This window comes from Empidonax traillii, unplaced genomic scaffold, assembly GCF_003031625.1.
Source record: "Empidonax traillii isolate 1590-97213 ecotype Southwest subspecies unplaced genomic scaffold, ASM303162v1 scaffold461:size861717, whole genome shotgun sequence".
Classification (NCBI taxonomy): Eukaryota; Metazoa; Chordata; class Aves; order Passeriformes; family Tyrannidae; genus Empidonax; species Empidonax traillii.
This window is the reverse complement of record NW_020955654.1, coordinates 709,789-723,407: the sequence shown is the minus strand read 5'-3', so window position 1 is coordinate 723,407 and position 13,619 is coordinate 709,789. Positions and strand designations below refer to the sequence as shown.

The 13,619-nt window shown below is 54.2% G+C and overlaps 2 protein-coding genes across 4 annotated transcripts in view; both read right to left on the bottom strand.

The window, feature by feature from the left end:
* Window positions 1-5,844, bottom strand: part of SYT12 (synaptotagmin 12) — a 12,905-nt gene extending 7,061 nt beyond the window's left edge. Inside the window, exons 1-4 of the mRNA XM_027895526.1 lie at window positions 5,829-5,844; window positions 3,933-4,350; window positions 1,434-1,672; window positions 3-70 (exon numbers count right to left, since the gene is read on the bottom strand). Coding sequence (XP_027751327.1) covers window positions 3-70; window positions 1,434-1,672; window positions 3,933-4,350; window positions 5,829-5,844 — 741 coding nt within the window. The remainder of the gene's footprint in view (window positions 1-2; window positions 71-1,433; window positions 1,673-3,932; window positions 4,351-5,828) is intronic.
* A 1,373-nt stretch (window positions 5,845-7,217) lies between these two features.
* The window catches only part of PTDSS2 (phosphatidylserine synthase 2), a 33,333-nt gene continuing 26,931 nt past the window's right edge, over window positions 7,218-13,619 (bottom strand). For all 3 annotated transcript variants that reach the window (XM_027895475.1, XM_027895476.1, XM_027895477.1), the window contains exons 10-12: window positions 13,298-13,443; window positions 9,004-9,189; window positions 7,218-8,112 (exon numbers count right to left, since the gene is read on the bottom strand). In XM_027895475.1, coding sequence (XP_027751276.1) covers window positions 7,968-8,112; window positions 9,004-9,189; window positions 13,298-13,443 — 477 coding nt within the window. In that variant the 3' untranslated portion in view covers window positions 7,218-7,967. The remainder of the gene's footprint in view (window positions 8,113-9,003; window positions 9,190-13,297; window positions 13,444-13,619) is intronic.

The window sequence follows — 13,619 nt, the reverse complement described above, 5'->3', positions numbered from 1 at the left end:
GCGATTCCCAGCAGTGCCAAGGCGCCGGCGGCGTAGAGCCCGATCTCCCACCGCGGCGGGCTGGAGGCCACTAGAGGGGACAAGGGGCTCCATGAGCTCGTCACCACCCCCGGGCTGAGCCTCAGCCGCTTCCCTGCCAGGAACTCGGCTCCAAGCTCCGAGGATGGGATGGGCCACGCGGGGATTAAACCACAGCTCCCACCCCGGTCAGGCAGCGGCTTTGCCAGCCAAAAGAAGGACAGTTCTGGTGTGGCTTTCTCGGGAGGTGATGTGCTCCTGCATCCCAGCCCCGCTTCCCAGAGAGTGGCTACATGACTCCTGGGATGTCGGGGGTCCCTTCGCCAGCTGCGGCTCCGTCCCGCTTACAGATGTGCCCAGTGCACATCTGCATCGCCCTCGCTGCTACCTGGGTCCCCGTGGGCTGGGGATGCCAGGAAAATCCAGAAATACGGAAAAACCAAACCCAAGAGGTGCTGGGAACGGGGGCAGAGCCCCCCGGGTGCTGCTGGAGCGGGCGGGGAGGGAGCGCCGGGCTCGGCTGCGATGCTCCAGCGAGCCGTTCCTGCTGCATTGCACCAGCCTCCGTCACTCCCGCGCGGAACCGACATCAACCGCTCCGGGGAGCACAAAAATAGCGGGAAAAGAAAGGATTTCTCATCCCGGAGCGCTGCCGAGAAGCCCTCTGGCATCACAGCGCGGCGCTCCCTCCGTCGGAGCCGGAAAAAGCCCAAAGCCAGGCTGAACTCCCACATCGCATACGAGCACAAGCACAACCTGCTGCTCCCCCCAGCCCTCCTCCGGCAGGAACAGCGAAAGGATGAGCAGAAGGAACTGACCATCTGCATCCAGAGCACCTAATCTGGATCCCGAGAGCAGCCCAGAGGGATTTCAGGGGTTAAACCTCGGGGTAGGAGCCAGGCCCTCCTTCCTCCACCTCTCCAAAAACCCCATAAGGACTCTGATTTATCCCTGCAGCCCGGCTAAGGATGCTGGGGGAAGAAGTCAGAGGTTTCCTGTGCCAGTGTTCCCATGCTCCTGCTATGACAGAGAGGCAAAACTGGGCATAAAAATAAAATTGGCAGAATAATCCCTTACTGGCTCCTACTTCTAAGTAACTCCAGGTGCAAGTCCCAGCTGAACTAGAACCTGCTTCTTCCTCATTACCACCCATTTCTGAGGGCTGAGCACTAACATTGGAAAACTTGTGGGGTTTAAGGGTTTGACCCTTGTTTTGGGAAACTAAACCCCATGTCTTAGAGACTTTAAGGGTTTTACCCACATTTTAGTAAACAAAATCCCACAGGCACATGAAGCAGAGAGTTCTCCTGATAGGAAGCAGTGAGGACCAGCCATTTCCCCCCCCCGAAAAACCTCAGTGCAAGCCTGGCCAGCTCTGCCCCAAACCCTTCCCAGGTTCTCTCCAGAGGACTCACCACTGAAGCGGGATCTGCTGATGTGCCCGGTGTCCATGGCAAACACCCCCTGCCAGGGGGATGGCCTGGAATGCGCGAGACACGGCGTGAGGACGAAGGCAAATAATTCAAAGATCGAACGCCTCGAGATTTTCCTGCAGTGAACGTTCCATCGCCGCTCCCCCTCCACTGCTCCTGGCCTTGGCTCCTCTTCCAGGCACTGAGCAAATGCGCTGAAGCCTCTCAGCCAGCGGCAGGAGCTGAAGGAGGGATGGAAACCACTCGGGAAGAGGCAGGGCCGCTCTATTTACCTCGGGAGTGTTTAATGGGTGACATTCCCAACCGCTCTGTGCATGCATTTCCCCCCTCCCCGAGCCCTCAAAGCCCTTTGCTGCTTTTCCAGTTTAAACCTTCCTTCACCTCCTGCAGTTTGTCCAGACTCTCCCGAGGCTCTGCCCTGGCCCCAGGTGAGGGGGGCAGTCCCACTCCCCAATTTTGGGGTTGCTGCAGGTGATGCCATTCCCCAGAAAATCAGCTCCTGCAGTGGGAAAGCTCCAGCACCTTCCCCCCACGAAGGGGTTTTCCCAGTCTAGTCATAGGAGAGATCCATCCTAAGGTAAGGAAGCTGCTCCTCCAGACAGATCCCAGCAAAGGCACCACAGATGCTGAAGGGGATTTACCCAAGCTATTTCCTGCTACACGAAGGGGGTTTGGGATCCCCCAAAACACCCAGCAAAGCAATTCTAACAGGAACTGAGCCAGAATGCTCCCTGGCATCTGAGCCAGGAGATCACAGCCCATGGGATGCTGATGTGATCCCGCAGACTCCCACAGTGACACAACCTCAGCACTGCACCTCAACCCTCTTCCCACCCCTCTCAGAGCCCCCCAGCCCCTCTCCAGAATTTCCACAGCCCCAAAGCCTGCTCATGACACAGGACAAGGAGCTCAGACGGATGATCCACAGTATTTGGGTCTCACCTTCCAGCTCCTCTCGGGTGCTCATAGCTTCAAGCACTATGGGGTGATCAACCCTCCCCAAAACCATCCAGGCTTGGATTTTAATGGGCAAAGGTGGGACTTTCAGAGTGTTATTGAGGAAAACATGAACTCTGCTGGCCTGATCTGGCTGGGGACCCTCTGCAGGGACACATGGCCCACTGTTGGGGTAACAGGAGGAGAGGGGGTCCTAAATGCAACCCAAAAGGACAATGAGGCTGGGGTGGGGCTGAGAGATGCCCAGCCTCCTCCCACCAGCACAAACCTCCCCACGCCATCGATGGAACAGGAATAACCCAGGTGAGAATGTGCTGAACTCGTGTCACACAAGGGCTGAGCTCAGACTAAGGGATACTCTGCTGTTTGGAGCTCAAAACTGACAACAGAGCAACACGATGGAGATTTGACACCTCCTTTTGTGCCCTGAAAAGCTTGGGCATGGGAGCTTCATTCCTTTCCATGTTTCCCAACGTTTGGGGTTTTTTTTTAATTTGAAAACAACAAAGTTTTCAGGACCGAATTCCCCAGCAGGAGGAAAAACCTCCTCTATTGCTTCCCAATTTCTGCTCGAAATTAAAGAGGATTTCTAATTTTCCTTTTCTGTCAGAGCTTCTCCCCCCATAAACTTCCTTCTCTAAGCAGCAAGTTAAGCAGATTTCTGAGGCATCACCTGGAAAGAGACTGCGGTTCTCAGCACTAGGATGAAATCCAGAGACATTTTCTTATTAGGAAAACAGCATCAACCTCTCCCGAGCGAGGAAACAGAGGTGGAGGTGCTGGGGGAAGTATTTACGGCTTTTTTTGTTAACTAAGCTCTTCCCTGGAGCGTTTCACTGAGCTGCTCTGACATCCCCCTGACCTGCTGCTCAAATTCCTGGGAAATCAAACCTGAGGGATTTGGAGGGAACTGGCACCATTCTCCCACTGCCGGCAGCTCAGGGATAGGTGGATTTCTTACCCATAGACCTCAAGGTCGGGGTGCAGAGCCCTGGTTTGGGTGCAGAGCCCCCTCCATCCACCCCAGCATCCCAAAGCTCAGGGCCTGGGCAGCTTCATTTTCCTTGGGAGTTGCTGCAGACCCTAGACACGACCCCTCCCCGAGCACGCTGCAGTCCCCGAATGTCCCAGAGTCCAGGTTCCAGTCCGTCTCCCTGTTCATCCATCCCTCCCTGCCCCTGACACCCGTGCCGGTTGTGCTGAGCCCGGGCTACACTCAGCTCACTGGTGACACTGGTCCTGCGGCTGTGCCCACCCGGGCGGGGCTCTGCCAGCCCCTTCCATCCCCTCGCTGCCCTGCCTGGCCGCCATCCGCAGGGTACAGAAGTGGGATGGGGTTTGCTCCTGGCACAGATAAAGACGCATCCCAAACTTGCCAAAACACAAGGATGTGGGGCTCTGCGCTCACCCATCGCCCCTGCCCGGCCCCTCACAGGGGACCCATCGCACCCCACGGGCACCCAAAACGACGACTCCCATCCCCTGCACCCCCCGTACCGCCCCGTTCCTCCCGCTGCGCTTTACCTGGACAGGTACAAATCCTCGGGGATCTGCGGGGTATCCGCTCCCACGGCGGGGGGAACGCGGCGACCGCCGGGGTCCGCTCCCACGGCGGGGGGGACCGGGCGGAGCCCCCTCCCCTGCCCGGGGGTCCCTGAGCTCAGCCCCGGGATCCAAGGAGCCCCTCCCTCCCGGGATGCTTCCCGGCGGTGGGTGCTGGGCAGAGCCCCCCCTCTCCGCTGCCCGGGGGTCCCTGCGGGTTGGGAGCTCAGCCCGGGATCTCCGCCCCCCTCCAATCCGGGATGCTTCCCGGCGGTGAGAGCGGGAGCGGCTCCGCTCCCTCGCCCTGCCCAGCCCGGGGCGGAGCCGGGCGGCACTGCCCGCTCATCCCTGCGATGAGCTGGGCGGTCTCTGCGCTCGCCAGACCCTCCCCGGGGTTTGGCTTAACCCAGCCCAAACCCCCCAGGGCAGAGGGGGAGCGGGAGATGCTCTGCCCTGCCCGGGGGCGAGGGGTTTGGAGACCCCGGGGAGGGGATGCAGGGGTCTCTCACTCTGATTTGCCTCCCAGGCTGGCAGCTTTCCTTAGGAAGTTGCCATAAAAAAAACTCCAAAACCCACAAAAATCACCCCAAACCCCACAAACCCACCCCAAATCCCAGCCAGGAGCGTGGAGGGGCAATGCCAGCTCCCGCATCCCACACCAGAGGCCCTCGACTGCTTGCAGGCAGCTCTGGGCACAGGGGGCTCCCCCAAATCCCACTTCATGCTGCCCAGGGACTCCCTCGCCCATCCCACTGCACCTCTGCATCTCCAGCTCCTCCTCCTCGTGGATCCTGATGAATGTTTCTCTCCCTGGGGACTCACATCTCCTCCCATTGCCCCCCAAAGCCATTGGGGGGCTGTGGATCATCACCCCAGAGCCAAATCTTCAGGTCCCAAAGAGCTTCCAGCTGAGTGTCCCTCCCGGCCATGCGGACACCTGAGGCCATCCAGCAAGGTCTTGGCTCTGGATGTTCCTAAGAAAACCCATCAGATCCTCTCCCTCTGCAGCGAAAGGTGCAACCTTTTGTGATTTGGCCCAAAAAGCCCCTTGGGCAGTTTGGAGACCAAAGGCTCTGTGCCCACCACACCTGTGACCATCGACCACACTGCCTACACACCATCCCAGGGGATCTTCCGTTTCCCTGCCTTCACATCCATGTTTTCAACCACCTTACCTAAAATGCCAGGTGACTTCCAGGGCATTAAGGAGTTGCTTCAGACAGCAGGAGAATCGCTTTGCTTGGAGAAAACTGAATAATTGCAATTTTGTGGGGAGCAAATCCCAGGCACCCTGAGCAAACCTGGTCTCAGGGGCCACGGAGCACTGTGACATTCCAGAGGAGCTGTAATTCCCAGGAACGCCCATGACATTTAGCCGCAGGGCCAGCCCAACCCCTGCTGCAGCTCCCTGCTCCGAGGCAAGGCAGCACTGGGGATGGTCCCACAGTCTTCCCGGTGGGGAGATCATTTACAGAGAGAAAAGAGAGCAAGTTTTGACTGTGCCAAAAACGTTGCCTGGGTGGGGGGAGCTGCCTCGTCCTGCAGCCAAGGGTCCTTTCCATTGGGTTTCCTGTCCCTTCCTCTGGGTGCAGCTGGAAAAGAGCAGGTCACAGTCCTTTCCCAGCTCCCAAGCTTCCTCTGCATCCCCAATGACGTGGCAGGGTGTCCCCTCCAGGGCACAGCCCAGGATCCAGCACCCTCCTGCAGGGCTCCAGCCTCAGGGAAAAGGTGACCCCCCTGAGCTGTTCTGAACAGGATGGGGTTGGGATGAGGTTTGGAAATCTACCAAGGCCCCATCTGGGCACCTGGATTTATCCAGCCTCACACAGGCAGCAACTCACCTACTGAACATTCCTCCCTTTTAAAGCCAACACTTACCTTTGGTCAGCATCATTATGAAGTCAGGCTGTAACCACAGGTGGGACAGACTTGTTCTAGCTTCCTGACCCAGGAGAGTTGGATACAGCTGTGTGTGGAAGCAGGAGCCTGCCACCTCTGCCCTCTTCACAGGGATGGTCCTAAAACATCATTCCCATGAGGCCTGTTGGCTTCCTTTCACCCCCTCCCCATGAGACTGCTTTGAGCACTTCAAGGCGATCACAGAGGGATTCCTAAATCCAGGTGAGTTTGCAGTGATCAGAGCCCACCTTTTTCCCTGAAAACTTGGGCGTGTTCCTTACCTGGAGGCGCAGCATCCATCATCCATCCATTGTGGTGAGGGTGGGGACACAGCCCGAGCCCCAGCAGCCCCCCAGCTCCACGTGTGAGGTGACAAGAGGACCCAAGGGAACACATTTTCCCAGGGAACACGCTGCACACTGGGCTTTATTACACAGGCAGGATCCAGGCTATCCCTAGCAGCTGTCAGATGGATGCAGACAAGTCAGTGTTTCCCGTACTAGCTAAAAATCTCCAGGATATTTCAGGCACAGCAGGGATTCCTCACCAGGTGATGCCAGTGCAGGCCCTCTGGTGGGAGGGGTGTGCAGTAACAGGTCCCCCTGGCTCACCTCACCACCACCCCAACTGGTGATCCAAGAATTCCACACTGCCCATTGCCCTTTTTTTATGGCTGGGAAGTACCTGGGACACTAAAGCTGGGAAAAAAGCAGCTGTTGGTTGTCATTCCCATACAAGACCAAACCGGATTAAAAGTGCGGACGTTTGCCAGGCAGCGGCTCTGCAAGCTCCTGCCACTTCCAAAACCTAGGGTTACACCCTCACAATTATACTGTGGCCTTTGTGTCATTTTCCTCTAGATAAACACTTCCCTGGGAGACACCCTTTGGCAGCCTGATTGGATCAGAGCATTTAAGCAGTGACAGGGTGACACCAGTGCCCAGGACAGCGCCGCGAGGGCTCAGAGCAGAGGGCACAGAATCCGTGCTCACTGGAGCTCTTATAGTTTGGAATAATGACCTGGGAAAAAAAAAGCAGCCCAGGTTTCCAATTCCTTTTCCAGGATGCTGAGTCACCAGCAGGAACACTGCCTGGCTCAGGATGCTCAGAACCTCCCTGGCCACATTGCTTGGCCTGGGCCTGCTGCTGGCAGGGAGGTGGCACAGGGACAGAGGACGGGTGTGGAACTGCAGGGAACAGCTTTTCCAGCTGGACTCAAGAGATTCCTCACTCTGGAGCTACCCCGGGAGGAACAGGATGAAGGGTGGTAGAACCTGAGTATGTCAGAGCCCAGGAGTGAGACCCGCCTGATGAGGACACAAACCCAGCTGAGGACAAGGCAAATAACTTCAGACTGACGGAGCAACTCCCAGTTTCCGCTTGTGACACATTTTACTCCGCAGAGCGAAGGCAGGTTGACCTTTCTCACTTCACCTTCCCTTACATTTAAGAGATGACCAAGACTAAAAGAGTAAATTAAAAATAAGAGCTAAGGGGAAGCTGCCTGTCTCCCCAGAGCTGTGATACACCACGAAACTACCACAGGCCGCTCCAGGACGTCGGAAGTCAGTCAGATCCCCCACGGAGGGGTTGGACCAGCAGTGCAGTGTGGTTCATCCTGTGCAAGGAGCAGCTTGGTCACAGGGCTCAGTCCACCTGCGTTCCTCTCACCAAACACTTCGCCCAATCCCCCTCCACAGCTCCAGGTAGTTTCAGCAGGAAGGAAAGAATCCGTTTCCCGTGCCTGGTCTCTGCACACCCCAGAACAAGTGTTCCTGATGCCTGAACGCCTCGTGGAACTCTCAGAGCTCTCTGGGAACAGAGCAGCAGATCCCTGTGTGCTGTGCTCTGAGCCCCCCCACCTCCACACCTGGTTTGGAGGACACACAGCACCCGCAGGAGGTCCTTGTTGTGCGGTGTTGGCTCTGACTTCCCTCCACGCAGACCTTCTCTGGCGACACGAGGAGAAAGGGGGGGGTATGTCCATGCCATCCTTCCCCCAGGGGATTCCCACAGGCTGGAACACTAACAATGACAATTAGGAGTTAGGATGAGGTTGGGACTGTGCCCCAGGCCCGCTCGAGCACCACGAGTTCCCGTCAGCCCCGTGGCTGCTGCTCAGAGTTTCCTCTCCCGGGGTTTGTTCCCGTTGGGCTCATCCAGCTGTGCCAAATGTCGGTCCCCGTTGCTCAGGCATTTGTCCTTCTCATGCCTGTGCTCCTGCTTCTGCCGCCGGATCTCCTTGTACCGCAGGGTGATGTCCCTGCAGCAAACACACAGCACACAGCTCCAGCTTGCAGGATGAGCAGTAAGGAAGCCTGCCCTGAATGAAGCTCCCTTGGGATAACTCAACCCACTGGACCCCTCAGCTCACATTTCTACAAGTGCTGATGGCACTGAGCCACTGGAAGTTTGTGTTTCTTGCTGGTGGCCTGGCTCTTCTCACCTCTGCCACAGCACAACAGACACTGCTGCCTCCTGCACTCATCACCACAGTTCAAGGAATCATGGAATGGTTTGTGTGGGAAGAGACCTTAAAGCCCATCCTGTGCCATCCCCTGCCTTGGGATACCTTCCACTATCCCAGTTGCTCCAAGCCCCATCCAACCTGGCCTTGGACACTTCCAGGGATGGGGCAGCCACAGCTTCTCTGGGCAACCTGTGCCAGGGCCTCCCCACCCTCACAGGGAACAATTCCTTCCCAATATCCCATCTAACTCTGCCCTCTGGCACTGTGAAGCCATTTCCCCTCATCCTGTCACTCCACCTCCTCACATGCAGAGTCCCTCTTCAGTTTCCTTGTAGGCCCCTTCCAATACTGGAAGACTACCAGCTCCTTGAGCCCTGTGCAGCTGCTTTCCATGGACTCGCTCAGAGCAGCATCCAAACCACCACACATCTCACTCAGCTCCCTTGTCCTGACACTGGCACAGCTTGGACAACCACAGGCTGTTCTGGCAATGAAGCTGGAAACACCTCAGTCTGGTCTAACTTGGAGGGAAAATAAAACCCCGATCCCATTTCCCACCTCACACCAAGCCAGCCGCAGCCACCCGGGAGAGCTGTGCTCCCCCTCCAGGAACAGCACCTTTGAGGAGGGGCTGTGGAACAATCCCCCCTAAACCCCAAATGCAGCACGTCCCACCCCGCTCACCGGATGAAGAAGCGCCAGGCTGTCCAGGTGAGCACCAGGATAATTCCCAGGATCCAGCACTGGGTGATGTAGAAGGGCAGGGAGAGCGTGAGTGTGTAGGGATCGTACTTGACCACGATCAGGAACTCCGTGGCAGTAATAGCAGCAACCAGCCAGGCCTGTTGGCCCAGCTTCTTGTGGAACTTCCTGCAAATGAAACACACAGATAAGACATTTCCTTGCTGTCAAATGAAGGATTCGGAGAAACCTCCATAAAAAGACAGCTGGGAGAGCAATTTCAGTCAGCTTTGCACAGTCCTGCAAGTCTAGTTTGGATCACACATGCATTAAAGGCTGTGCAGGCTGACAACTTTCATATTGTTGTTACTTTAGTTTCCTCTCAGGGGCTCTGAAAACACATGAAAAGTTAAACTTCATCCCCACACGACGCAGGGAAGTGTCCCCATGCTCGGGTAATCCACATGAATCAATTATCTGACCAGCCTGTGGCCAGCAGATGTTCAGGGTATGGTACCAAACAGGAGCTCTGCCCCTGCAGTGCCTCTGCAAGCATCAGCCACGCTGCCCTAAACATATTTAATCCTTCTGGGATTGCATTCTGGAACTTCATCTCTTCTCAAAAAAAGTATTCAGGGAGCTGCCACTACTGATCTTGGAATGCGTTTTAAAGGAAAAAAGGTTTAGTAACAACAGGCAAGATTCTGGGAGACCCAAAGACTGTGTTTCACTTCCAGGGCAAACCAGTTCTGGGATAAACACGTGATTCCCAGGTTTGCCTGGAGCAGGCCAGGAAAGCTGTGGAGTCTAGGGATGCCTGGGAGCAATGCTGGAAGTTCTGCTGCAGCAGCACCAAGGTATCCACCCAGGGGCTCTGATGTAAAGTAAACTTGATTTTTTTCTACATAATAATAAATTTTCTGATGTGATTATGCTTCTGCCAGCGGTACAGAGTATAGCTTGTCTGACGTGGCTGAAAACTAATGAACCTAAATTAAATAAATGGCATTTCTGGCTCAGGAAGTCACACATCTCTTGTGACAAAAAGGCTCTTTCACTTTAAAAACTAAAAATCTTACTTAACAAAATACTGAAAGTAAAATTTTTTTTTTGTATCCATCAGACATGTCTGTAGTCATTTACACCCCCCAGATACCAGCCTAAAGTTAAAAAAAAAAAAACCAAACCAGAAAAAATACCCACAAAACATACAGCTATATATAAAAAAAATCCATATAGTTATACATATATTATAGTTGGTAGGAATATATTTCATCTGTTTCTGTAAGCAGTGAAATGGGAAAAGAAATGCCAAGTACCCCAAACAGCAAAGAAATATAGGATAGAAACTAAAATTTACTGCCGCAGTAGTAGAGAGTGATGGTTAAGTTTTATCATTAATTTATCTTGAAATACTAAAGGAAACTCTCACACAGCCTTTGCTGTAATCAATATTTATGGAAAAATGGAGTCTAGGAAAGGCATCAGCTGTATTCCTGGTTTCTAAAGAAGTAAAAGGTGATGGGAAGGTCTCAGGAAGCCTCATTCCTGGTAACAGCCTGCACTAGAAACCTGGGAAAGCTGCTGACCTGCACTAGGAGGATGCTCCCTCTTGCCTTACCCACACATGTCCTTCTGGGGGTTTTCCCCCCAAGGCATCCATTCTGCTGCCTCTCATATTCCCATTGCTCATATCTGCTCCCATCCCCTTGGACTGTCAGTGCCTGGGAAGGGATCTGAGCACGGAAATCCAACAGAGCTTCTCCTCCCTCTCCTGAATGCAGGGAGTCCATCTCCCCACAACACACACAGCTTCTTATCCACAAGGCCCAGAGTCATATTTGACACCAATGAACAGTTCAAACTGCACCAAATCATCCAAATGCACTGGGAAAAATAGGAAATACATCAAGTGTAGGTGATTGCTAAGGCAGAGGGGATGAGTGTATTCCATTTGAAAGGTCTCCTGCCTGGATCATCTCAGATGAAAGGCTTCAGAATCTGCTCCAGGGGGTTCAGGTGGTGTGACAGATTAAATGGGCAAAGACCAGCCTTAACCACTGGCAGAGATATAAAAGGAAGCAGCCAATCTCTCCCTGGGAATTCCAGCTGTTCAGACGATGAGGGCAGTTTTCTGCTCTCCTTCTTCCTCTGCCAGCAGGGCAACAGATGACAGACAGAATTAAAGGCAACCCCAACACAAGAGCCAGGTAGACCCTAAAGCTGCTGAGGAAGAGACTTGGTTTCCTGCCCTTCTACTCGTGGAAGATTTTAAAGAAAAGCCCTTTTTTCACGTGACGAGCGAGATTAAAATTCCTGGCCTTTGTGCCAGGACTTCCAAGACTCCTTGGAAGAGACAGGAAGACTATAGGCAGGAATGTATGGCAAGCTCAAATGCCGCAGACTGTTGCACCAGGACATTCCTGGTCAGGAAGATTTCACACCTCCAGTCCTCAGGAACTCGGAAGCAGGGTGTGGATCAGCGTGGTGTGTAAGGGCTGGAGGACAGCTTCACCCTTCCTCCTGGACTATGGCAATTCCAGGGACTCCACTGGCACCATGCTCAGCCCAAGGTCCTGAAAGCAAAGCCTCAGAACTGCCTGCAGATCCTCAGAATCCTGAGTGGGAAGAAGAGCCTTCATACTGGAATTTCACTGCTTTCTAGACCCAGTATTGCAGGGTTGGCTGAAGAGATCTCATCCATTTATTCCAGACAATCCTATCACCACCAGACATGGCAGTGAGCAAAGCTTCTGTCGAGGTCAATGGAATATTCCAATCTCTGAGCATTAAGCTTTCAATAGGAAAAGGTCAGGAAGGTTTCCCATGTGTTGTTAGCTGGGAGCCTCTGGTACAGCCAGCTCTTCCCAGCAGCTTCTACCTACACAACCAAGGGAAGAATCCTCAATGATCCTGGGTTTGATATGACATGCAAGTGAAGCTCCTAAATGGGGGCAGATTTTCTCTGCCTGGAACACACAAAGGAATTGAAGGCTGGTTGCAAAATCCTCCACAGAGAAGGTACCAGGTAAGACCAGGTGCTCAGTTCTGCAGGACCAGCCCGATGTCAGCTCTGAGGGGCATCAAGCAGAGCCAGGAACCTCAGAATTTGGGGGCAGTTACCCACCACAGAACATGGCAGGAGGTGGTGGCAATGATGTGGATGTGCAGCTTGGGATGGGTTTCTCCAGCTCGTAGGAAGAATGGCACCAAATGGCACCAGGAATGAGGCACAGGTGACAGATGGCTCTCTTAAACTGCAGTGCTATGCCACGTGGCTGAACTGAGGGCAGAGGAGCTTTTCCAACCCAAACACAAGGCCCAGAAGATGAATGGAGCTAAGGAGAGGAGCTCAGCAGTGAGAGGCAGAGACCTCTTCTTACCTGTGAGTTGGAGGCACGTCCCAAACCAGTAGGTCCAAGGGCAGGGCAGCTGCCACTGCGGAATGTCCTGAAATCCGCCTAAGCAATGTGGGCTGGCCCTTCTTCCCAGTTCTAGGAGCCAAAGCCTTGCAAGGGAAACTGATCTTCAGAGAATGTTGGAACCCTAAATTCTGAACACAGACACTTTTTGTGTTGGTCAGCGACAGACAATGAACACCCCTGGAAGCCAGGCGTGGCCTCAGGCTTAGGATGTGGGCTCAGGCAGGTTGTGACATTAAAAGAAAAGGTGGCATTTGAGAACAAAGCTTTCTCAGCTCTCACATGGTCTGCAGAAACAAAAGCAGCGAGGACAAATATGATGCTGGAGTGGGAACAGTCTGAAGAACATGCACTGTGTGTGCGGTGCTTCACCTGCAGCACCTGCTACCGAGGGCCTCTGACCTGAAAGAGGATGCCAGGAGAGCTCCAGAGGGCCAGGGACCAGTGGGAACATGGCTCAAGGAGAGAAGTGCCTTTAGGAATCCCTTTTTTTTCTTTTTGTTTTGGGCCCCGATGTCCTTAGAAGGCACGTCCAAGGACTGCAGTTCCTGGCTCTCAGTCTTGGATAGGAGCACAGCGCTGCCCTGCCCACGAGCCAGTGGCACTCCAGCTCCTTCACACATTCCACTCTCCACAGAGAGACCCTTTATGAAACACTGAGCTCGGAACAGTGCACACAGAACGCCCTTAACAACAGCTGCCCTCTGACCAGGGAGAGTGGGACCTCCAAAACAAAGGAACACAAAGCAGATGCTTTGGGATTTAGGCCTTTTTGCCCCTGACAAGCTGCCTGAGATGGATGCCAACAAGCTGGAGCCAATTCCAAACAAAGCACGTGGAGCTGGACATGGGAAATACAGAGAGGTTGGGCTTACGGGTCGTCCATGAAGTCGTAGATCTCCCTCATGGCCACCCCTCCCACGTTCACAAAAAACACCAGGCGCAGCAGGACCAAGTAGTGTTCTGGGGGCATCCACAGCACAAACTTCAGGTAAAATGTGTTCAGCTCTGCCAACAAAAACTGAGAGAAAGGACATCTTAATTACATTGAAAAAACCTCAGTGGATGGAGCCTGGAATCCCACCCCCCACCTTTCCCAGTCCTGCTCAGTATCATCCTGAGTGAACCACCAGCAGCTTCAACAATCACCACCAACAGCTGGGTTTTAAACGTTTTCTCTGTGTTGGAAGAGACACC